This window comes from Meriones unguiculatus, chromosome 17 (assembly GCF_030254825.1).
Source record: "Meriones unguiculatus strain TT.TT164.6M chromosome 17, Bangor_MerUng_6.1, whole genome shotgun sequence".
NCBI classification, from domain to species: Eukaryota; Metazoa; Chordata; class Mammalia; order Rodentia; family Muridae; genus Meriones; species Meriones unguiculatus.
In genome coordinates this window covers 20279149-20304599 of record NC_083364.1, presented here as the reverse complement: position 1 = coordinate 20304599, position 25451 = coordinate 20279149, and the positions used below count along the sequence as shown (strand labels likewise).

Here is a 25451-nt window from a genome sequence, read left to right as displayed (position 1 = left end):
CTCTGTAGGTCTTCTTGTGAGTCCGTGACCCCTATTCCACAGGACTCCCTGAGCTCTGTCTAATCTGTGGCAGCCAGGCGGTTAGATCTACTGGGTCAAGAGTAGGAAGCCGTGCTGGAGCCCACCTGCAGAGTCAGTTTCTGAGTGGGGAGTGAGGATTGAAATAATTAAAGCAAGTCACACTACACACGGGATCAGCTCCAGAGGGCTGTCAGTAAGACTGCAGCGTGAGTTTATTCCACAATTCCTTTTTATAGGCAGAGCAACAACAAGTCACATCAATACAAGAAAGAAGTTCATGGAACTGCCAAACTTGTTTTCTAAAACTACTTCCCTGTAGCAGATGCAGTCCAAGGTCACACAAACCATTTTTAAGGAATTTGGTGAAACTTCTTTTCTGTGTCTCCAGGCGAAGGCCAGGGTGAAAACATGTTTTTTGCTGCTTTGTTAAGCAGCTTGACAACAAGCAGCTCTCCACAAAGCCAGGCATGATGGCACACACCTGTAATCCCAGCACTCTGGGAGGCAGAGGCAGGCAGATCTCTGTGAGTTCAAGGCCAGCCCGGTCTACAAAGTGAGTCCAGGACAGCCAGGGAAATCCTGCCTTGAAAATGAAACAAACAAACAAACAAAAGAGTTGGAATTCAAACCCAGTATGGGAACTCACTTCTGTCACCTCCACATTAGGAAGGCTGAGACAGGAGCATCGTTAGTTTCGGGCCAGCTTGAGCCTCTCTCAAAACCCCACTTTTTTAAAAAAAAATATTTTTATTTAATACGCACTGGTATTTGACTGCATGCATGAGTGTGTGTGGCTGTCAGATCTTCTGGAGCAGGAGTTAGTTACAGACAGTTGTGAGCTGCCATGTGAGTGCTGGAAATACAAACCTGGTTCCTCCAGGAGAACAGTCTGTGCTCTTAACTGCTGAGTCATCTTGTTAGCTCCAAACTACCCTATTTTTTAAGCCAACCAGACTTTTCCCACCATGTTGCATTACCCCGTCTGAGTTTGTCTTTCTGTGAAATGGAACTGTTGATAGGTCAGTAGAATTTGTTTGTTTGTTTTTTTGTTTGTTTGTTTGTTTGTCTGTTTTTGAGACCGAGTCTCTCTGTGTGACCCTGGCTGTCCTGGAACTCGCTTTGTCGACCAGGCTGGGCTTTGAACTCACAGAGATCCACCTGCCTCTACCTCCCAAGTGCTGGGATCACCACTGCCACCTCCAGCTTTACCTTTTCTTTTGAGACAGGGCCTCGCTGTGTAGCGCAGACCAGCCTTAAACTCCTGGTCCTCCTGCCTCTGCTGCTGGGTGCTTGGATGACAGGTGTTAGCACGACAGCTGGTTCTGTGGGTGCCAGGGTGTACCTCAGAGCTTTGTTTGTGTTAGCTGAGTGCTCTCCTCTCTCAGCCCTGCATTAGCCCCCCGTTACCACAGTATCACGGCAGTCACTGCCCTCATGTGCGGCTCCTCAGGTGCCAGCTCCGGAGCACCTGAAGAGCACCACCCCTCAGCATTGCCCAGGGAGGCCTCAGTGGCCTCCCTTGCACATCTGCCAGGCTACCCCTGGTGCAATAGGGGAGCCGCCCAGCAGGTTTTTCCTCTCAGCCTGCTCCAGGGCCCTGAGCTGTTCTGTCTCCACCTCGCATGGGCTGGGCACTCCTCAGCTCGCTCACTCAGCTGGCACACCTCTGCCAGGCACAGGATGCATGCGCCGGGCACCAGAGCGAAGATGTCCAGCATCTTTGCCTATCAGAGCTCCGAGGTGGATTGGTGCGAGAGCAATTTCCAGCACTCAGAGCTGGTGGCCGAGTTCTTCAACACGGTGAGGGCCCAGGCAGGGGCTTTGGGAAGGGTAGGATGGGGTAGGCTTACCAAATGTGGGGTTAAGACATACCTCCTCCTCCACGGAGAATCTTGTTTGAGCAGTTGGCTGGGAGTGTGGTGGATCAGCTTGTGTCCATTCATTTGTCTTCCTGCTGAACTGAGATGCATGGCAAGTTTTGAGACTCAAGTCTGAGGGATGGTGCTGTGATGGTGTGTGTAATGGCAGCCCTGAAGAGTCCCCCAAAAAGGCTCTTGAGTCAGTAAGGTTGGACCTAGGTAGGTGTTTTGGAAGAAGTAAGGATGTCTGTCCTGTCTGCAACTGCCAGCATCATCAACGCAGCCCATTTTCTCCCTCCCATGATTCTATTTGAACCACCCCGGTTTTTCCCCTTTTGTACCTGATGCCACACAACGCCGGGGATAGCCAACTCTCGGTACTTCATGCACAGTGCGCCGCCGCTGGAGAAGCTTGAAAGACGAGGGCAGGTAGGGGAGGCTCTGCGAGCTGGCCCCGCCCGGGAGCGCTGGATCCCGGCGCCGGGACTGGGAGCCCCTAGCCGCCCGCCCAGGGCTCGCTTCTCCGTGCTGTGTGCGCGCTGTGTAAGAGCCGCACAGCCTCACGGGGAGACGCCGAGAGGGGCGTGTCCGCGTGCAGCAGGTGCTCAGACCTGGACTTTGAACTGGGCAAATCCAAGACAAGTGTGTGCGTGGGTGCGTGCGTGTGTGTGTGTGTGTGTGTGTGTGTATGCATGTATGTGTGTGCGTACCTGTGTGTGTGTGTGTGTGTGTGTGTGTGTGTGCGTGTATCTGTTCCTTACTCCAGCTGCGTGTGAAGCTGAAGGAGCAGGATTGCTGAGCGCTCGGAGCCAGCTGGGACAATTTAATGAGACCTTGTGTCAAGCAAAGAAGCGGCGGCAGCGCCCAGCTTTAAGATCAAGCCAGTCAGGGCTACACAGCGGGGACCCTGTTTCAAAATCAAAAAAACAAGGAAAAAACCCACAAAAACTGAACCAACAAAATTGGTTCTCCGGTTTCGGACGCGGCTCGGTGGTGGAGCCCCACCCCCCCCCCACCCCCCCGCGCTCCTACAATCGCCTAGGGATGGGCGGGGGGCGTGGCCAGGTAAGCTCCTGCCTACAATCCGCAGAGAGAGCTTACTCCCGCGTGGTCTGTGCATGGTCCTCAGTTTCCATCCAGTTTCTGCACTTGGTTGAAACTGTCATTTGGGAGAAGTCGGGGAGGACTCGGTTTCTACACCGGCTCTCTCTGCTTTCCCAGAAGCCCTATGATTCAGAAAATTCCCTGGCATCTCAGCCCACTTCGACGGGTATCATACACTGAGTCAGGTTTCTCGAGGCGATGGCCTCTCCCAGATGTCCCTCATGTCCCCGTCAGCTTCTCTAAAGGGCAGCCTCCCACCGGCTGGGCCACTGGGGCATTTCCACACGCAGTCTCGGTGTTTCACAAAATGAGAACGCGCCTCCCCCTCCCCGTGAATTCATTTGATGTTTGTTCTTTCCTTTTGAATGGGGCTCACTATGTAGCCCAGGCTATCCTCAGGCCCGGCCCCCACCTCAGCCTCCCAAGTGCTGTCACAGGCATCTGCCATCGCGCCTTACTTTGTTTTATTTATTCTCTGTGTGTACATGTGTAGCGCCCAGAGAGCAGGTCTAGCTGGAGAGAGTTTCTGGCTATGTGAACAGCGACTTTTCCCAGGTTCATTTCCATGGTGCCAAGGCCTGGGGGACATGTAAATGAGCCTGGATAGGGCTGTGAGCTACTAAAACTTTATTAGCAGAAGCTGGGTGTGGTGGTGGCCTAAGCCTGTCAGCGGCAGGAAGGTGAGGCAGGAAGATTGCCAAGAGTTTGCGGCCAGCTGGTTTGGTGGGTAGGTTCTAGGCTAGCCTGGGCTAAGGCGTGAGACTGAAGGGGAGGGAAAGGAAGGAAAGAAAAAGGATACGGTGCACACCTATCATCCCAGTGCTTCAGACACGGAGGCAGGAGGGTTGGCCACACGCCTATCCTCAGCTCTGTGGTGAGCTGGAGGCCAGCCTAGGCTCCAGGAGACCCTGTTAGAAAAGGAAAGGAGAGTCTGCTCTCAGGGCACGGGGGCTCCCCTCTCCTGCTGCTCCTGCCGGCGGTTTGCTGGCTGCAGAGAAGATGGACTGAGGCAACTGTGGCCCAGCTTTGGCTAGTCAGTGCACTGCGGCAATTACTTTTAAAAAAAATCACCTCGAAAGACAGGATTTAGTAAACCGAGTCAGCCCGAGTCGCACTGCCTGGGACACAGATGGACGCAGATAACAGAAGGTGCAACAGCGCTAATGACACACATACAACTTGTGCATTCTGGAGCTATGCTGCAAGCTGGGGTGTGTCCTCACAGCACTGGGCACGCTGAGGCTCATCAGGAACTGGAGGCCAGCCTTTGCTACGGAGACTCTCAGGCCAGCCTGCGGTACACGAGAGCAGTGAGAGACCATGCCTTAAAATACCAAGATGGAAGCCAAGTGTGGTGACACATGACTTCAATCTCAGTATGTGGGAGGCAGAGGCAGGCAGATCTCTGTGAGTTCGAGGGCAACCTGGTCTACGAAGTGAGTCCAGGACAGCCAAGGCTATACTGAGAAACCCTGTCTCAAAAAAACCAAAGAAAACAATAACAAAAGCCAAAAACCAAGATGGAGAGCCACTGAGGAATGACCCCTGAGGTGTCTGCTTGTCTCTGTCAGGGCTTCTTCTATTGGTGTGCAGGGGCGCCGAGACCCCTGCAGCTCTTTTTCTTTTCTATTTTCTTTTTAATTTTTCTTTCATTCATACATTCCAGCTGCAGTTTCCCCTCCCTCCACCCTTCCCAGCTTCCCGCCACCCCCATCCACTCCTCCTGCGTTCCCCTTCAGAAAACAACCGGCTTCCCAGGGATATCAACCGAGCACAGCACACAGCTACAATGAAGCCAGGCACCAACCCTCATGTCAAGGCTGCGTGAGCACTTCAGTACTTGGGAAAGGATCCTAAGAGCAGGCAAAAGAGTCGGAGACATCAGAACTCCCACACTCTAACATCCGCCCTAGCACGGACCCATGCGGGCTCTGTGGGCCCCCCTTTCCTCTGTGTAGTTGACTCTGTGGGCCTTGTCCTCTGTGTCCCCCACACCTCTGGCCCCTCCAGTCCTTCCTCCCCCTCTTCTGCACGTTTCCCTGGGCTCCCACTGTTTGGCTGGACCAAGGCGACTCTTTTTCTTAAATTAGTTTATTTTTTATGTGCATGGCTGTTTTGCCTGCGTGTATGTCTGTGTGAAGGTTCTGATTCCCCGGAGGCATGGCAGTGTGCAGGCAGGCATGGTGCTGGAGAAGCTGAGCGTTCTACAGCCGATTGGCAGGCAGCAAGAAGAGAAAGAGACTTGGGGCCTGGCTTAAGTGTTTGGAACCTCAAAGCCCACCCTCAGTGACATACTTCCTCCACCAAGGTCACACTTCATGGTGCCCCTCCCTGTGGGCCGATCAGTGCCATTTTCATTCAGACCACCACACCACTGGTCCCCACACACGGACAAACGGGCACACAGACACAGAAGAAAACAAACAACTGCTTTGGCATTGGCATGTGAGGAGAAGGGCATCCGGGAAAAAGCTTAATATATTTACAGTTACTTCAAGAGCTGTAGCCTGCAGCTGGAAAAGATGGCTTGGAGAATGAGTCATCTAAAGGATCACAGGGTCTGGCTCTATAGCCCAGGCCAGCCTCTCATTCCAGATCTTCCCAATTGCTGGAATGCACTGGTCTTCATATATATATATATATATATATATATATATATATATATATAGGCAAGGTCTCTCTACTTATCACTGGCTAGCCTGGAGCATGCAGTAGACCAGGCTAGCCTCAAACTCACCAAGTTCCATCTCCCTGTACATTCAGAGTGCTGGAATTAAAGTCATACATCACCATGCCCACTAAAGAAATGTTTAAATTATGCTCTGGAAAGACTTATTTTCCCCAGGAGTGGTAGCAAGCCCAACACTCCGGAGGCAGAGGCAGTTGAATCTCTGTATCTGAGGTCAGCCTGGTCTATATAGTGAGTTCCAGGACCGCCAAGGCTATGTAAAGAGACTCTGTCTCAAAGTAACCAGCAAATTTAGAAAGTGTTTTAAATTCTGTGTAAGTGGAGGGAGGGGTTTGTGCATGTGCGTCCCTCAGATGCCGGATCCTCTGGAGCTTGACACATGCATGCCAGGAACAGAGCCCTTTGCCAGATAATAATTATTATTATTATTATTGTCAATAATAATAATTATTATTGGGTCAATAATTATTATTATTAGTCGTATTTTAACTTGATATGTATATGGGGGGGCGCTTGGGATGAGCAGAAGAAACAGAAGCTGCGCCTGTATGGAAGCAGAGTGACAGGAATGATGGCAGTAGGAAGTCAGGACAGGAGTGAAAATTGTCCAAGACCATGCTGCCCAGAAGAAGGGTGTCCGCAAAGGCCCTGATGTGAGCAAACAGGTCCTGTTGGGAAACAGCTGTAACTTGGGAGAAGCCAGAGCCCCGGCTGCCATGAGGACAGGACCAGGGCCAAACTAGACTGGCTGGAGATGCATGCTTTATCCTGAGAACACTGGAAGGCCAGGGACAGTGCCTGAGCAGCAGAGGCTCGGCCTGAATCCGAGTGGTGTTTGGACATGAGCTGAAGGAGCTAAGTGAGGCTTACGGAAAGGACCAGAAGTCAAGGGTGTGGAAGGGCTGGCTTCAGTGGGACAGAGGGTGAACTTGGGAGCCATACCAGTTTGTACCTGTTGGCAACGTCCTGCTGGCTTTGGGCTTGCTGAATGGCCAGGGGAGATTCAAGTGGAACAGCCATCAGTGGATGTTTCAAGGTTTCCAGGCTCAAGAGGCCACATTTCTTTACATAACTGCGTGTGTGGGTGTGTGCTTGTATGCGTGTGTGTTTGCATTTGTATGTCTTATGTCTGTGTGAGTGTATGACATATATGTTCCATGCCCTATGCCTTGAGAGGCCAGAAACAGGCAGGCACTGCGTGTCCTGGAGCAGCCTGCAGTGAGCGCTGGGAACAGAACTCGGATCCTGCAAGAGCAAATGCTCCTCACTGTTGAGCCATCCTTCCAGCCCCAACAGCCCATGAAGATAGAGCAAACACAGGAGGCAGGAGCTGGGGCACCGAGGAGGGACAGGGTAGGGAGTGTGTAGAAAGGGCAGGGAGCCTCCACCCACCACACCCTCCTGGATTCTGAGCCAGCTCATTGCTGGCTGCCTCTGGCTCTTCCTTGAATGCTGTGTGGCCAAGGCTCGCCCTCTCTGGTCCACTATCTAGAGCCTCTGCCTCCACATTTATCCATAGGTAGAGCAAGAACAACCAAATACAGGCTAGTTCAAACGAACAGACAGATAGGGAGGAAGATACAACCACCCACCTTGTTCCCAGGCAGATAAGACACCTGGGTTACATAATTACTGAGGAAGGGTGTGTGTCCCAGTGCACCGAGATAGGCTTCTCTGGGTAGCCTGTGTGTGTGTCAGGCAAGGTCCACCTTATTTATTTAGGTTTATTTAAGACAAGGTCTCATTGTGTAGCCCTGGCTGCTCTGGAACTCAGAGATTCACCTGCCTCTGCCTCCTGACTGCTGGGATTAAAGATGTGTGCTACCACCATCCAGCCCACCAGGATTTTTAGAGTGGGTTGTTAGAATTTGAACCCAGTCCTCACACTCATAAGGCGAGGCTTTACTGACTGAGCCATCTCTGAGCCTCCCTGGATTTCTGTTGGCGGATGATCTCTGCCTTGCCAGGTTTCTGGGCTGGATTGAGACATCCAGGTCAGTGGGACAACAGCCTCTTTATTTCCCTCCTCACCAGCCAAGGAAGGAAGCAGCAGCTGTTCTGGGCCTGGGGACAGAGGGGACCAAAACAGACAGAAACCCCTTCCCCAGTGGGTCTGATGTTTGGGAGGGAGAGACAGACATTGATGGTGTCAAGGGTGATGAAGTCAGGCAAGCATCTTCGATGGGAGAGCTGAGTTTTCTCATTCTCTGTCCTCAAGTGAATGAATGAATGAATGAATGATGAAGAAACGAATGAACTTTTGTTTTGAGATAGATCTTACACAGTTGAGACTGGTCTCCAACTGACCATGTAGCTTATAGTGATCGTTATCTTCTGATCCTCATTTCTGCACTTCCTGAGTGTGGGGAGGGGGTGTAGGAGGGAGGGGTGGGATAAGGGCAGGGGTGACACGCCTGCCACCAAATCTGGCCAGGTGTGGAGGCACACCCTTGATCCCAGCACCCAGGAGACAGAGGCAGGTGGATCTCTGTGGGTTCGAGGCCAGCCTGGTCTACCAAGTGAGTCCAGGACAGCCAGGGCTACACAGTGAGAACCTGTCTAACAAAACAAAGACAGGACACAACAAACCTCTGTAGCTCATGGATGTCCTAAGCATGTCCATATAACGTGAGGCTTGGCATCGAGAGGGCAGGAAAGGGGCTTCAGTTTGATCCTTGGGCCCTTCCACATTGTAGGAGACAACAGACTCCTGCAGGCTGGTCACTGGCCTGGGCAAGTGTATCATACAGCCCCCCTGCCCCAGTAATCCACAAACGAAAAAATACAAAGCTGTTCCCACAACAGACAGGATAGTTATTAACGTCGACATTTATTGCTATTAGCTAATACAATATATTTAAGTGTAAGCTTCATAAAATTCCTTTGAAGTACTTACTCTTTCCCACAGCCTGTGGGCTTTCCAGTTTTGCTAAGCTGCCCCGGCTGGCCTGGCACCGGCAGTCCTCCCTCTTCAAGTTCCGAGCCCTGAGATGGCAGACACGTGCTGTATTCAAACAAGGCCCAGTCGGAGAGGCTGAGTTCCTTGCCAAGGACCACACAGCAGAAAAGTGCACAGGGGCCTGGTTCAAAACCCTTCTAGCTTACCCACCGGGTCAGGGAGGCTGTCAGCGTTTAATCACCACGCTGATAATTCTTACAGGTAAGTCTTGTCCGGTGGCAGGTACGGCCTCGAGGCACCCCGCCCTGAACCCACAACCCTGGTCAGGCAGTAAATGGGAGCAGGTGATAGTGTAACAGGCAGATGACAGGTTCGGGCTGTGCAAACAAGAATGTAGTAATGAGCTCAGACAGAGTTTAGGTGGCTCCTGGAGATGATCCCTGACTCCTTAGGCCTAACAGGTTCTCCCCACCCTGTCCCTGCCTCCTCCAAATGCACAATGATAGGCAGTGGCGGTCGCTCTTTCGGTCGTTTTGGTGTTTGTTGGCTTACAGGAGGAAGCCAACACTTCGGCAGGGCCAAGGGTTTACCGCTAGCCACACACCTCTTTCCTCACTGGAGGATTCGAGGCAGGGGCTCCACCCCTGAGCACGCCCCCAGCCCCTCACTGGGGATTCAGGGTGGGGCTCCACCCCCGACCACGTGTATCCAGTCCAGTTCCTCAACTGAAGGACTTTCGGTAGGGGCTCCTCCTCTGAGACAAGCCCTGAAGTCTTTTTTCCAACCTCTATTTTGAAATAGGGTCTTGGTATGTAGAACAAAAGCTTTTGTTCTTGTGTGGTTTGTTTCCTCTCTCTCTCTCTCTCTCTCTCTCTCTCTCTCTCTCAGACAAAGTAGCTTTGCTGGTTAGTTCGTCTCTTTGACATAGGCTGTCATCATCCTTGAAGACGTTGCAATTGAGAAAATTCCTTCCTCAGATTAGTCAGTCTGTAAGCAAGCAGTGGGGCCTTGTCTTGACTGGTGACGTTTGTAGGAGGACCCACAGATGGTACCACCCTGGGGCTGCTGCTCCTGGGTTCTACAAGAAAGCAGGCTGAGCCAGCCAGGAAGCAGCACCCTCCACGGCCTCTGCTTCAGCTCCTGCCTCCAGGACCTTGTCTAGAGCTCCTGCCCTGACTTCCTTCGTGATGGACTTTGACGGTGAAATAAACCCTCTCCGAGCTGCTTTCGCTCACGGTGTTCATCATAGCAGAGAAAGCAGTTTAACCTGAAAACTGGCCTGTAACCCCAGCTGCCTCACAGGGAGGGGTCTGCCTGTTTCTGCCTCTTGAACGCTTGAACACTGCGACTAAAGTCACGCTCCACCACACCCAACCTTGTTTATAATTATTATCATTACTATTTAAAACAATTTTAAAAATTCATTGCTGTTTTGTCCCTATGTCTGTGAGGGTGTTGGATCCTGGAGTTGCAGACAGTTGTGAGTTGCCGTGTGGGTGCTGAGAATTCCAAGTGCTTTGGGAGAGAGTCAGTGCTCCTAACCGCTGAGCCATCTCTCCAGCCCCTTTAAAACAATTTTAAATGTAAACAAATTTTGGTCATATTCTTCTCCTCTCCCAAGTAATTCCAGATCCTTTCTCCCTTTCTACTCACCCAACTTCCTTCTCAAGCAACAATAATGAAACCAGCCAATACAACAGCAAAACAAACAGACAAACAAACCAAGAAACAAAGCAAAATACCACACAAAACCAAATCACCAAACTGTGACCAAATAAAAACAGAGCAAAAAACTGTGTAGCCGATTATATGCTGGTCAACCCCCCTGAACAGGAGGCCTGCCCTGGAGCGGTTGATACGTCCAGGCTCCCTCCACTGGAGAAGGCTGATTTTCTCTCTCTCCACACGTATACCCCAGTGGCTAGGCTTTCATTCTTTCACTTATTTTTTTTTTAATATAACAAAATAAAATACAACAAGAGAAAAACAAGCCAGGCAGTGGTGGCCCATGCCTTTAATCCCAGCATTTGAGAAGCAGGGGCAGGCGGATCTCTGTGAGTTTGAGACCCCTGTGACACCTCCACACATCTACAGCATTTCTGATCTCGGCCCCTTCATCCCCTCTTGCCCACCTCCTCCTCCTCCCAGTCCTCTTCATCTTCAGATCATTTTTCTCTTATTTTGTGACCCACTTACTTGCCTGAGCATGGATGTGTAGCTCCCCTTTTAAACTATTTTACTTTATTGGGGTTCTTAATGCTGCTACCTCCCTTCCACACACCCCCCCAGGTAAGAGAGCAAGAAGGTTGGAAGGGGCAGGGACATAGACCTCTTTAGACTTAGTTCTGGCTGGCTAGGGTCATCGGGCTCTTTGGGAAAATATCAATCACAGTCTCAGCCGTCAGGATATCTGGCAGTCCAGCAACAGCAGCACAGCAGGATGAACGAGCAGCCCTTTCCCTCCTCCGTCTCTCCCCTCGAAGCCCCCTACTCTCACCAGGCTCTGGTACTTATTCTCTCCCAGACTCCTCACAGTCCCACTAACTCCAGCTGTCAAAGACCACGCCCCTCTCTGAGCCACAAGAGGCTGTTATCAGCTGTGGATAAACTAAGGCATTTCTATATCCCACACTTGGGATTAAAACAAATACATATTTACATAACATAACTACATTTTTAAAGAAACCAAAACTTACCTTTCTGTTAAAAAAAATGGCCTTTTTCTCTAACGTTAATAAAATATATACAATAAGAATAATTAAGATTATCAGGTAAGAATTAAATTTACAATGTCCAGTCCATTTGTATTTGGCAACCTTGGAAAACTATTCCACTATCTATCCTACCCTGGTGAGTCCAAAGTTCTGTACCTAAATCACTTTCTTGTAACTTGCACTTATCAACTGAGAAACATCTTTTTAGACTTAAAACATTGTCTTAGTTCTTAAACAACTAAGCTTAACTGTGGTAAGATTATCTAGTCTTCAACCCCATCAGAGCCTCAGAATGAAATAATGTTACCTAAATTTGCAAGAGGCACAGAGCAAACAGCTTCCAGAACTATAGAAATGACAGAGACAGCCGACTGCCTGGACAGTCCCCAGAGGTTTCTCTGTGTCACTAGGGCATCTGATCCTCAGCCTACTGGCCCAAAATATCTGACAGACTTTTCTGTGAAGCAGGAATTTTGAAGCACTGGCCTACGTAGTCTCTGCAAAGTTGGACAGTGAATTTCCCAGCATCCTGCTTGTTCACAGTTTGCTCAGACAGCCTGCTGTCAGCAGTCAATTAAGGACAGCTTTACATTTTTTTTTGTCCAGTGTTTATCTTGCCACATTTGTTTTATACCACATTCTGTAGATCTCTGAAGTATTTGAAGACTGTCTATCTATCTCAGAATATATAAATAGACAAACATTGTTTCTAGCTATGTACTCTCTGCTCAACCTTGAAAACATACCTAAGAGACTAAATGAAGTTTATTTCTGTAATTAATTAATCCAGTATCTAACAGGACTAAAAGGAGGATTATTTATAGGCAACTATCTACTAACTTGTATTACTTAATTATCCTAAATAGTTTGCAATAGCTTTCATAAGACTAGAACTTACATCATATTTTCAGATGAGTTGCATAAGTACAATACAGTGCAAAAGTTGAACAAAATAACCTTATGTTCCTATCAATATACAATAAGTTGCATATTTATAATACATTAAGCAAGAGTTGAACAAAATAATCTTAAATTTCTATCAATATACAATAATCCATACCAATGCAAAATATTTGAGACTAGTAGATTCAATAATCTACCTTTCATCCTTCATTTTACCACCCCCCATCATTCACTTCTTTTCCCTAGCACTAGGTAAGAGGGAAAGACAAGAGAAAAAAGAAGGATAGAGGGGAGAAATAAAGAGATCCCTGGTTCCAACCTTTACTTTGTTTCCTCCATGTTGTAGGAGGTTAAAATTTACTATGGATTTATCTTCTGGTAACACTTGCTGTTAATCCTAAACAGCTGTATAACCAAATCACCACACAGAGACTGGGTTTACTTAGTTAACCTAGAACACAATGCTGGGCAATAGTTATTCCCTCCTAAACCACCAAGCCCTCATAGTTTCCTAACATTTAGATTTCCTATTATACTTGCTTTTAGTGAAATATTATGTCCAGTCCATCTCCACGTAGTTCCAAGATTTCTCCTCCAGCTCTCTCTCCAAGCTCTCTTCACCCTTTTTCCTCTCACTCCTTTCCTGCCCTCTAGTTCCTCCCATTGCACAACATTGTATCTAGTTGCTTTATTTTGGCCTGTTTACACAAGAGTTGAGACAGGATGCTTAGAATGAGTATCACAATACAATATCCGGATTGAAATCAGAGAGAGAGTGTGTGGGGGGGGAGAAATCAGCATTTGAATGAACAAGGGTAAGGTGTATACATTTTAAAAGAACATTATACCAACACCTCCATTATCATTCCTTATAACCAACCTCTCCACAACAAACATCCATAACCCACCAAATGGCCAAAACCACCCACAGGAATGTGGGTGTCATGTTCATAAAATTACTTCTTGCTGCCTGGGGGGTAGAGACATCTTTCAGGTACACTAAGAAAATTGGGATATTGGCCCGATGCTGGAAACGTTAGCTGTATCTTTCCCTGTGCAGTCTCTGTGGGGCTGATCGTCTGGGCCAGCCCTTTGGAAGTTGATGCAAATTCTTGAGAAAAAAGAGTCACTGAGGCAGCCTGGCAGGCTGAATCACCCAGGCTTTGCGTTAATTGTTATCTGGTCTTTCGCTCTGCAAATAAACTTCCAAAGATAATTTGGATGCATTATGCTTCCCAGATGCTTTCATCTCTACCTGCAGACTCTCTTGTTGCATCTCCAACTCTGCAGTCCCTTCAAAAAATGCTCGAATTTAGTAACACATCTGTTTTCCTAGTTCACCCACTTTTTGTTTCTCAAAACCCTCCATATCCACTCGTAACCTTTCTAATTGTTCAAGCATTCTCCCAAACTTTTAAAAAAGGGAATTCAGGGAGAAGATGAAGCAAAATCAGAAAATCCCCAGTGGGAGAAAAGAGGGAGAGAACCCCGCGGTAGCTGCTGCCATTTTGCTGACCTCCTGAAACAGTATTTTCATTCTTTTGTAACCTACTGTGTCCTCTCTGGCATTAGAAACCAAGTTTCTGCCAGGCCTGATGGTGCACGCCTTTGATCGCAGCACTTGGGAGGCAGAGGCGGGTGGATCACTGTGAGTTTGAGGCCAGCCTGGTCTACAAAGTGAGTCCAGCACAGCCACACAGAGAAATCCTGTCTCAAAAAAAACAAAAAAGAAACCAAGTTTCCCATTATGCCTATCCGCGTCTGGGCACCATTTGTAGGTGCGTATAATTTATATGGATGCATATTTAAAATTACACCTATTTATGTATGTATCCATGTGTATGTGTGTACGTGCAAGTACGTGTGTGTGTTTGTACATGCACATGCCATGATGTGCGTGTGGCCATCAGGGGGCAGCTTAAGGGAGTCAATTCTTTCCTCCCACACTGTGGGCTCTGAGGGTTCTTGACAGCAAGTGCCTTTACCTGCTGAGCCATCAGCCTGGCCTGACATCTACACCACAGGTCAGTTGTAGACACTGGGGACAGAAATGTGTGTGTGTGTGTGTGTGTGTGTGTGTGTGTGTGTGTGTGTGTGCATGGACATACAATGCACACACCACAGCACATGTGATGTGTGCAGGTCAGAGGACACCCCCAGGCGTCAGTCCTTGCCGTATCCGCCTTGTCAAAGGTATCTCTCTCTGTTGTTTGCTGCTGAGCTGAGCATGCTAGGCTGGCACACCTCTGGCAATTCTGTCTCCCTCTCATGTCTCCACAAGCGACTAGATTCCAGATGCACATCGCTGAGTCTGGGTTTACATGGGATCTGGAGATTTGAACTCAGGTCCTCATGCATGGCACTTTGCCTGCCGAGCTGTCTCTGGGAACCCCAAGGCAGCAGCCCTTCAGCTTGTGTTTCTCTGGTCTCTGCAGGAGTTCGGATCACAGGCCAGCCCCACAGGCATGGCAGGTGCTCAGAACCTGACACAAACTAGCCACTGAGGCCAGTAGGTCCTGAGGCCCTGGTGAATAATGCTAGGAAGGTGACTGCCTAGTTCGAGGGTCAGATATGGATGCTGGGGAACCAGATGCCACCAAGAGCTGCATGGGTAGTGAGCAGTGGCCACACCACTTAGACCCCACGCATGGGGGTCAGAGGAAGCCCTCTGCAGGGGAATTCTAATTCAGAAGAGCTCTGGCCTTCTACATCTTTGTGATCTGCCTTTAATCCCAGGAGACAGAGGCAAGCAGATCTCTGAGTTCAAGGCCAGCCTGGTGTAGGACAAATTTCAGATATTGGTGGTACATGCCTTTAATCCCAGCACTCAGGAGACAGAGGCATGCAGAGAATCTGAGTTCTAGTCAGCGCTGTTCAGGCAGCTAGGCCGAGTCAGTGAGCTGAGAGGCCGTGCAGTGGAGCTGAGTTCCTGGTAGTTCAGTTTGTGGAGTTCAGAGGCAGTTTTACTGGGAGAGGTTTAGAGAGGTTGAAGAGAGAACAAGCTAGACACAGGTGAAGACAGAAAGAACCAGAGCTTGAGAAGGAGCCAGAAGATTAGAACATATTATAAGAATTAGCTTGAGGCCACGCAGAGCAATTCAGTTAGAGACTGAGGGAGAAGCCAGATTGAATCAGTTGCTTGGAAAGGCTTTTGCGCCAAAACAGCTGCATTGAACCAGCCAACAAGAGCTCTGAAAGAGCAAGAAAGTGTGAGCTCATTGAGCAGAGGCTGAAACATTCCAGGCCTAGGTTAGATTATGTGGAGGCGAGAAGCCTCCAGGACTAGGCCTAGGTTAGCAGATGAGGCAGTAAGCCTCGGGGACGGCATCTAACACAAAAGAATAAAAGTTGCTTTAACAGCCCTAAGCGACTGTGCGTGGTTGACATGACTTGCAACCGCGCCAAGGACCACAACGGCTCACACCCAAGGAAGTGGCAAAGCCTTCCCGAGTGAGGAGCCTTCCTCTGGACTAAGTGTGGATGCTGACAGTGTGCGCAGAAATTAGCAAGCAAAGCGTCCTCCTCTGAGGGCTGCTCAGTCTGAGGCTGCTTTCTGACCGAGACCTTTGGGGGTTAGCTGAAGCCCCTTGCCCAGCTGGGGACCACGAGCCTCCCTCCCTAGTTCAGATGAATAAAATAAATGCACTGAATCTTAGTTGCTGCTGTTGGTACCTCTCCACCGGACAGCATGGCCCACCTGATCCCAGCTTTTCTCTTCTGTGTGTCTATCTTTTCTCCATTCCCTCATGGCCCCAGCCAAGTTTCCAGGACTAGGCTGTGCAGGACTTGGTGCCCTCGCCTGGTAATTTCAATCAAAACACCCAGGGCTGCCGAGATGGCTTGGGGGAATAAGCATGCCCTTTAACCACCTGGGCCTGAGTTTGAATTCCTAGCACTTGCATGAAAAGCCAGGCATAGCTGAGCATGTGTGAAAGCCCAGCATGGGGTGAGTGGAGATACGGGTTGGCAGCCTCGCAGAAATGAAGAGGTTTAAGGAGAGAGCCCGCTCACCAGAAGGTGGAGAACAATGGAGGAAGGTATGGGGCACCCACCCCTGAGGAGGTCTGGTTCTAAATTGTTCGGGTGTGTTTATTTTACGTGTATGGGTGTTGGCCTGCATGTATGTCATGAACATGCAGTTCCTACGGAGGCCAGGAGAGGGAGCCAGATCCCTGGGAACTAGACTTGGTGGTTTTGAGTGGCTTTGTGGGTGCTGGGAATAGAGCCTCTGTACGCAGTGCTCGTAAATGACGAGCCATCTCTCTCAGCCTCGGGTAGATGACTTTAGAGCTGGAGGTTCTTTGTGACTCAAAACCACCTTCAAATTGCTTGGTTCAGCCATGCATGGTGGAACCGCCTGTCACCCCGACACACGTGAGATGGCCGCAGAGACAACATGAGTTCAAGGTCATTCTGGGCTATCTCAGAGTACTAAGGAAAATACAATAAAAACACGGCTTGATTCCCTTCCCTGTTTTTTTATTTACATGTGTACACACACACACACACACACACACACACACGTGTGCCACAGCGTGAACCATGGAGGCCAGAGAACTGCTTTCAGGAGTCAGTTTTCTTCTCCTACTGTGTGGTGTCCCGGGGATTGATCTCAGGTCAACAGCCTTCGTGGCAACTACCTTTACCCACTGAGCCCTCTTGCCAGCCCCTGTTTCTACTTTTCTGCTGTCATTCCTGCTCCTATGGCAGTGCATACCGGTAACAACTGCACTCAGGAGGCCGAGTTAGAAGGTTTGCCTCGCTTAAGACCAGACTGGACTGCAGAGTGAGGCCCTGTCTCACAATGAAAAGAATAAAGGGGAGGGAAAGGGAGTGGAATGTGACAGAGAAACCCCCTTTTACTTCTAGAAACACAACCTGGAAGCTACGGTTATGCTTGAATTTCATTGGCCAAATCCTAGTCACATGGCTGTGTGTAGCTGCAAGGGAGGCTGACAAGTACTTTCGCTATAATGGAAGATACTCAGATCAGCATGACTGAGGTGCTGTTAGTCTCTAGGATTTGCCTTGTAGACAACTGACCAAGCCACGTCATGGCCTAGCTGAGGGGGAAGTGGGGATGGTGGTCAGAAACACGTGGTTAGCTGTAACTGTGACAAAATACTCAGCAAAAGGAAGTTAAGGAAGAGTTTGTTTGGGCCCATGGTCAGAAAGACGTGGTGGGAGGAGCACCAGAGGACAGCTTGTTCGGATCAGTCCTGCTTTCACCAAGTGGGTTCCGGGGATCTAAGCAAGGTCATCAGGCACTGAGAACGCCCCAGGGAGGGGCCGGGCCATGGTCAGGGGTGGAGTTCCTGCCTAGACTCCCCTGCTAGGCATCTGGGGTCCTGGTTAGGGGTGAAGCCCCAGGATTCCATTAGTGATAATAATAATAACTTTTTTGTGTGTGACAGTGTCTCACACACAGTGCTTGGGATTCTCTGAGTGGACAAGGCTGGCTAAACACATAGAGATTAACCTACTTCTGCCTGCTGACGGCTGGGATTAAAGGCCAGGAGTCCTAATGAATAACATGTTTTTTTTTAAAAAATAAAAGGAGGGGCTGGTTATGGTGGTGGTGCCTACCTTTAATCCCAGCACCCGGGAGGCAGAGTCAGGTGGATCTCTGGGTTTGAGGCTTAGTCTACACAGGGAGCTCCAGGATAACCACATCCATACAGTGAGACCCTGTCACAAAACAAACAAACAAACAAACAAACAAACTTTAAAAAAAAAAAAAAAACCCTAAAACCAGGAAAGATGAGCTGGGAAACGGACAGTCGAGTGATGGACGAATCTTGGTTCGTCCCTTGACCGCCCGGGCAATGGATCAGCTGTGGAGCCCTGGGTGGACAGGACCTCCACCCTGTTCTCCTCTCGTGAGTCCTGTTCTTGTTTCTCTCGCAGTTCAGCAATGTGTTCTTCCTTATCTTTGGACCCCTCATCATGTTCCTCATGCATCCGTATGCCCAGAAGCGCACCCGGGCCATCTATGGAGTCTCGGCCCTCTTCATGGTCGTAGGTAGGTACGAGTGTGGGAGGCGCTGGAAGTGTCCTAGAGAAAGCCAGCCCTCTCGACAGCCTCTGCTTGCCTCTGCCTACCCACAGGTCTGTTCTCCATGTATTTCCACATGACCCTGAGCTTCCTGGGACAGATGCTGGACGAGATCTCCATCCTGTGGTTACTGGCCAGCGGGTACAGCGTGTGGATGCCCCGTTGCTACTTTCCCAAGTTCACCAAGGGGAACAGGTAGAGCGGGCTGCGTGGACACGGTGGGCTGGCCCTCTCTGTGGACCCTGTCATGTCCCTTTACCCGATTCCTTCTCACTCTCAGACCAACTAAGAGTTTCCCGAAGATCCTTTACGACTCCCCTGGGCCTCCACACACTTGTCCCTCTACCACCTGGAAAGTCTTTGTTTCTTTTTTTTTTTTTTTCAAGACCCAGTTTCTCTGTGTAGCCCTGGCTGTTCTGGATTCGCTTTGTAGACCAGGCTGGCCTCGGACTCACAGCAATCCATCTGCCCCTGTCTCCCTGAGTGCCATCGTGCCTGGCCTGTTCTCCATCTTCTGATCTAAAAGCTTGCCTGAACCCCAGGCCTCTTGAATCCCCTGGCCCCTCTTCATCCTCCCAGCCCACCTCTGGTCTCTTTAGTCCCGGCCTGGTACCCCGGGGTTTTCTTGGATCCTGTCCTTCCTGAGTAGCCCCGAGAAAACCCAGAGGCTTCTCCCAAGTCCAGCTAGACTCCCCAGAGTACATGGTTTATGGGATCTATTTGGCTGCCCGAGGTGGCCCCCTGAGTCCTTCAGCACCTCTGGGACATTCACCCTTCCCTCCCCCGCTTCCCCGTCTTGCCCTCAGGTTCTACTTCAGCTGCCTGGTAGTTTTGACCACTATGATCAGCACCTCCCTGACGTTCGTGAAGCCCACAGTCAATGCGTACGCACTCAACAGCATCGCCATACACATTCTCTACATAGTGCGCAAAGAGTACAAGAAGTGAGTTTCCAGGTGCTGGGGGCGTGGTCAGGGGTGGAGCCCCGCCTAGAATCCCCCAGGGAGGGGACAGGGGCGTGGCCCAGGGGTGGAGCCCCGCCTAGAATCCCCCAGGGAGGGGACAGGGGCGTGGCTCAGGGGTGGAGCCCCGCCTAGAATCCCCCAGGGAGGGGACAGGGGCGTGGCCCAGGGGTGGAGCCCCGCTGGAATCCCCAGGGAGGAGCTGAGTGCTCAAGTGTAAAGCTCTGTTTGACACGGTCTAGAATATGGGTGCTATCCCCAGCTCCACAGAAGCTGATGGTTAACGCTTTTTAGAGCGGCGCGTGTAGCTGCCTAAGAGATGGACTTCTGTTGCTCTTTGCAGCTCTTCACCAGTGTTCTATGCTCTCTCTTACTGCTTTCTGACTCCACTCTCCTGCAGGGGGCGCCCAATCCCCATGTTGACCCGTTAACAGTCCCGGGGGCAAAGCTTCAGAGCAGTGTGTCAGCCTGTGGTCTTAAAACGTATTTTAGGAGGATGTGGTGGTGCACGACTTTAATCCCAGCTCTCCAGGCAAGAGACAGACCCAGCTCTGTGAGTTCGAGGCCAGCCTTCTGTACAGAGTGAGTTCCAGGACAGCCAGGGCTACATAGAGAAACTTGGTCTCGAAAAACCAACCAACCAAATATATGTATATATGTATATATAAATATAATATTTATTTTTGTGTTCATTTATATGCATCACAGCATGTGTTCACCGCAGTACGGATCTCTCCCATCAAGCTGGGTTGTTGAGCCATCTCAGCAGCCCAGAGCTTGCCTTTTTCCTTTAGGTTTTAGTGTTGGGAGCTCATGGACGCACCCTGCAAAGGGCCTGGCTGTGAAGCACAGGACTGTGAGCCCTGCTCCTCCTCCCTCGCGGTGTGCAGATTTTTGCACCACCACTCCCAGCTTCCGGCATGTCCTCCTTTCCCCGAGGATGATACCGTTACATATGTTTGTTTAGTTCTTTGTCTTGACACAGGATGGCTCTGTGTAGCCCTGGCCATCCTGGAACTCACTCTGTAGACCAGGCTGGCCTTGCCTCACAGAGATCCGCCTGCCTTTGCCTTCTGAGTGCTGGGACTAAAGCAGGACTTAACTTTTTGGATAATTGGTGTTTCCCTCGCTGCGTGAGCTGGGGGTTACACCCGTGCCTCCTGCTCGCGAGCCGAGCACGCTGCCGCCGAGCTGGAGCTTGATAGTTAGGGTTTGTGTTTGTAATGCAGGGTCTTAGTAACTCTGGGCTGCTCATCAGGGCCAGCTGAGAAACATTTCAGAGTAAGAAATTCTTTACCAAAAGAGAGGGCGAAGTGAAAAACACACCTGTGAGTGGGGGTCGGGTGCTTGTGTCAATAGGAGTGTGATTCTCTGAGGCACGGGTGTCGCCCGGTCGGGCAAGAGGGAGGAACCGCAAGAGAGAAGGATGCAGAGGAGGTGCTATGTGTCTGTTAGCCGAGTACTCAGCAGCCTGAGGCAGGAGGATCATGGGTTTCAGCCCTGCCTGGGCCTCACGCTGAGTCTGAGGGCCTGGACTCCAAATGAAAATATGACCTGAATGCAGCTGAACTAGCCTGCTCTGACAACGAGTAATCCTCGGGGACAGCACCTCCTCGCCAGAGACCGTCATCTCCAGCTGCCGGGAGAGTGGCTTGAGAAACCATAGGGAGATGGCTAAGGAAAGCGTCCTTCTATGGGGCCCTCGTCCCATCTTCCCGGTTCTTGCTGGGCTTCAACACTGGCCAAGCGAACCGGAAATCATTGGCCAATCCCAGCAGAAACCACTAGAACCGCCATACTGGAAACTATAGTCAAACCAACTAGAAACGACTGGTTAAGCCAACAGTGAACTATGGGTCAAGCTGACTCAAAGCCATAGGTTAAGCCGACCGTGTACAATAGGTTGAGCCAACTGAAATCCACAGGTCGAGCCATCCAGAACTCCTAAGTGAAACTGACTAGGAGGCATAGGTCACAAAAGCTGTAAACTATTGGCCAATCCAAGCAGAAACCAAAGGGCAATCACAGGAAGAGGAAGCTGAAAACCGCTGACTAATCCAACCAGAAACTGAAAGGACAACTGGGAATCACAGGCTCAGGAAGCCAAACACAAAGCAGCCGGAAACTACGGTCAAGCCAGTCAGAAGCCTCGCTCAGGCCAAGCGGAAGCCATAGAGCAGCATGGTTTTGGTGATGGTTACAAGTGAAACCGTTCGCGAAGCCAGCCGAAACCATTGCCCAAAGTGACGTAGCCAAGCCAATTGGAAGCCACTAGTCAGAAGAATCCAGTGAACGGCTTCCTCATAAGGCGAGCCGGCAGGGCCTGTGTGTCTGCTGAGGAGAGGCCGCTTTCTCCTCTCTACAACATTCTACCCTGGGGACCTGGATTTGATTCTGCTGACCGAGAGCCTACATGTCGGTCTTGGGTTGCCTTAAAACAAAGCCACCAGAAAATGCACTGCCCTACTGTGTGCACGCGCACACGCGCACACGCGCACACGCGCACACACACACACACACACACACACACGCATGCACTCATGCACCTATCCACACGCATGCGCGCATGCACCCGCAAAGCAAGCAGCTCTCCCACCACACAACCACACACTTATTGACTATTAACTATTAGCACACAGTAGGCCCCATCATCAGCCTTCTGCTGTGGTAACATAGCCGAGACGGCATGGAGAGTTTTGATTGCTCCCCTTGACCCCACACGGCATAGACCTATAGAATCCCAGGGACTTGTGAGGCTGAAGAAGAGGGCTATTTAGCCTAAGAGTGTAAAACAAGCTTGGAACATATAGGCAGATAGTGTGTGTGTGTGTGTGTGTGTGTGTGTGTGTATGAGAGAGAAAGAGAGACAGACAGACACACAGACACAGAGAGAGACAGAGGCAGACACGGGGCAGAGACAAGGATAGACATGCAAAGAGAGACAGAGCAAGAAAGAGACAGTGAGAATTATTCTGTTTTTTGTTTTTTCTTGTTTTCTTCCTACTGTTTTCTTCTTCTTTTTTTTTTTTTTTCCAAAAGGACTTCACTATGTAGCCCAATTGACCTCCAAAATCACAGTAATCCTCCTGCCTCAGCCTGCCAGGTTCTGGGATGACAAATGTGCCTTTCTGCATCTGGTTTGGGCTAAATTTTTGTTGTTTGTCTATATGTTGTTTTAGAGGGGTTCTGATTAGTTGACCCTATTAACTTGAGTCAGTGGGCCTGGGGTTCCCACGGTCCCCTTCAAGAACACATTTTTTAAAAAAAATATTTTATTTATTATGTATACAGTGTTCTGCCTACAGGCCAGAAGAGGGCACCAGATCACATTATAGATGGTTGTGATCGCATTATGTGGTTGCTGGGGACTGAACTTAGGACCTCTGGAAGAGCAACCGGTGCCCTTAACCTCTGAGCCATCTCTCCAGCCCTCAAGAACACATTTTAAGTGACCTAAAAGCCTCTACTAGGCCCCAACTCTGAAGAGTTCCATTTCCTCCCTACAGAGTTGAGGTGAAGACGGATCTTTTAACACAAGGGCCTTTGGCAGACACCCAGATCCAACCTACAGCAAACACCAGCTCCCTTGAAAGCACTTCTACTCCCTCCCTCTCTCAACCTGTGAGACACATCTTTTGGACAGAGGAATTTTCCATCAGCCACTTAGGACACTGCTTTCTGTTTGTGCAGACGCATCTATCAATCCCCTCCAGCCACCCACCCACTCACCCAGCCATCCACCCACCCACCCACTCACCTACTCACCCAGCCATCCACCCACCCACCCACTCACCCACCCACCCACCCACCTGATTATCCACCCACCCACCCATGCGCACACACACACACACACACACACACACACCACACACACACTCATCCATCCATTCATTAATCCACCCTCCCATCCCTTAACCCAGTCTCTCTCTTCATCCCCAGGACCAGCAATGGGGACCTTCGGCATATGATTGAGATGTCTGTGATCTTGTGGGCCATGTCGCTGACTAGCTGGATCAGTGACCGTATACTCTGCAGTTTCTGGCAGCGGATTCACTTCTTCTACCTGCACAGCATTTGGTAAAATACCCCTCTTGGATCCCAAGACCCCCAGTCAGAGTTCAGATGCCAGAGCTTGTAGCGGAGGTCCGGGGTGCAGGAGTGGAAGAGGGACGAGAGCCAGAGGCTGGGATGTGAGGTGTGCAGAGGTAGCACCTGGCAGTCTGGACCTGAAGATACCACTTAGAATCCAAGAAGACTGGGAAGCTCTCGGGCCACTGCTGACATTTGCCTGCTTCCTTCCTCCCCACAGGCACGTCCTCATAAGTATCACATTCCCTTACGGTATCGTGACCATGGCCCTGGTGGATGCCAAATATGAGATGCCAGATCAAACCCTCAAAATCCACTACTGGCCCCGAGATAGTTGGCCTATCGGGCTACCCTACGTGGAGATCCAGGACAATGACAAGAGCTGCTGAGCCCTGCTGGGGTCTCTGCTCTCTGACCAGCCACCCGGTCTCCTGTGTTCCCGGTCTCCTGTGTTCCGAGGGAGGAGGACAGGACAGGACTTCAGCTGGGACACTTGCTGGCCCCTCACCCACGCTCCTCACTCTGTTGGCACAAGATGGGCTTTCTTGTGGCTCTGGGTACAAGTGTGGTGACTGAGGGGCAGGGGCTGCCTGGTGTGTGGACTGGCTGGCCTGGCTCCTCCTTCTGCCTGTGGGACCGCAGCTTCTCCACGGCCGTGGCTGTGGTGGTGGGTGGCTGGGTGGAAGGGTAGGTGGCGACGCAGCACCGGCTGAAAGCATGCTTGCTCTCTGGCCTCTTGCGCATCTTCGACTGCTTATGAGTGTTACAGACTCACCTAGGGTCGTCACTGTGTTCTGGGAAAGTGGGGCTACCCTAGAGAACATTCTCGGCTCCACTCCATACTGACAGGTACATGTGTAGATCTCTTAGAACCACCACAGAAACTCAGGGCATGGAGGCGAACATGAGAACCATGAGTGACGACGTAGATGGCCAACCTGGGTGAAATCATGGAGCAGGGTGTATCAGGCGGAAGCATTTCAGAGTGGCCATGCTAGGCACTTAGAGGGAAGGCTAGCAGGAAAAGGAGGTTTCCATGATGGCTAAGGGCACAGAGTTAGAGGCATGCCCAACTTTGACTTTCTGCTCCACAGATTTCAATTTGGATAGTCGTGAGGGTGTGATGTTTCCTAGTGCTGATGTTCAAACACTGTAAATAAAATTTCATTCCCTCCTGGGGGTTTCTGTTGATTAAAATTAGCTCATGGGTGTGAAGTGTTTTGGTGTAACCTTGAAAATATCCATCCATCCATCCATCCATCCATCAACCATTCACCCATTCACGTTTTTAACAACCCATCCATTCATCTCTGGACTATCCATCCAGCCCTTCATTTAATCCCCCACCCACCCATCCACCCATCCATCCATCCATCCATCCATCTACCACTCACCCATCCATTTATCCATCTACCACCCACTCATCCACCCACCCATCCACCCATCTATCCACCCATCCACCCACCTACCCATCCATCCACTCATCCATCTACCACCGACCCATCCACCCATCCATCCACCACCCACCCACCCACCCATCCACCCATCCATCCACTCATCCATCCATCCATCCATCCATCCATCCATCTACCACCCATCCATCCATCCATCTACCACCCACTCATCCACCCACCCATCCACCCATCTATCCACCTACTCACCCATCCATCCATCTACCACCCACCAACCCATTCATCCACCCATCCATCCATCTACCACCGACCCACCCATCCATCCACCCATCCACCCACCTACCCATCCATCCACTCATCCATCTACCACCGACCCATCCACCCATCCATCCATCCACCACCCACCCACCCACCCATCCACTCATCCATCCACTCATCCATCCATCCATCGACCCACCCATCTGTTCAACCACCCACCCATCCACCCATCTACCACCCACCCACCCACCCATCCATCTACCATCCACCCATCCACTCACCCATCCATCCACTCACCCAATCATCCATCCATCCATCCATCCATCCACTCACCCACTCATCCACCCATCCATCCATCCACTCACCCACTCATCCATCCATCCATCCATCCACTCATCCATCCATCCATCCGTCCATCCATCCACTCATCCATCCATCCATCCACTCATCCATCCATCCATCCACTCATCCATCCATCCATCCATC

General features: G+C 50.4%; 1 protein-coding gene and 1 long non-coding RNA gene across 2 annotated transcripts; one reads left to right on the top strand and one right to left on the bottom strand.

Moving 5' to 3' along the window:
* Positions 1–212: 212 nt before the first annotated feature.
* Positions 213–2409, bottom strand: LOC132648790 (uncharacterized). The gene is made up of 3 exons (XR_009587196.1): positions 2222–2409; positions 1894–1980; positions 213–1343 (listed from the first exon to the last, which is right to left on the bottom strand). It is a non-coding gene; the product is annotated as an uncharacterized LOC132648790 (long non-coding RNA).
* Acer1 (alkaline ceramidase 1) lies at positions 1598–24467 on the top strand. The gene is made up of 6 exons (XM_021633013.2): positions 1598–1821; positions 18097–18211; positions 18298–18439; positions 19051–19188; positions 23146–23283; positions 23516–24467. Exons 1-6 carry the CDS (start codon positions 1702–1704, stop codon positions 23682–23684), a joined length of 822 nt encoding a protein of 273 aa, XP_021488688.1. The 5' UTR covers positions 1598–1701; the 3' UTR covers positions 23685–24467.
* The last annotated feature ends 984 nt before the right edge of the window (positions 24468–25451 follow it).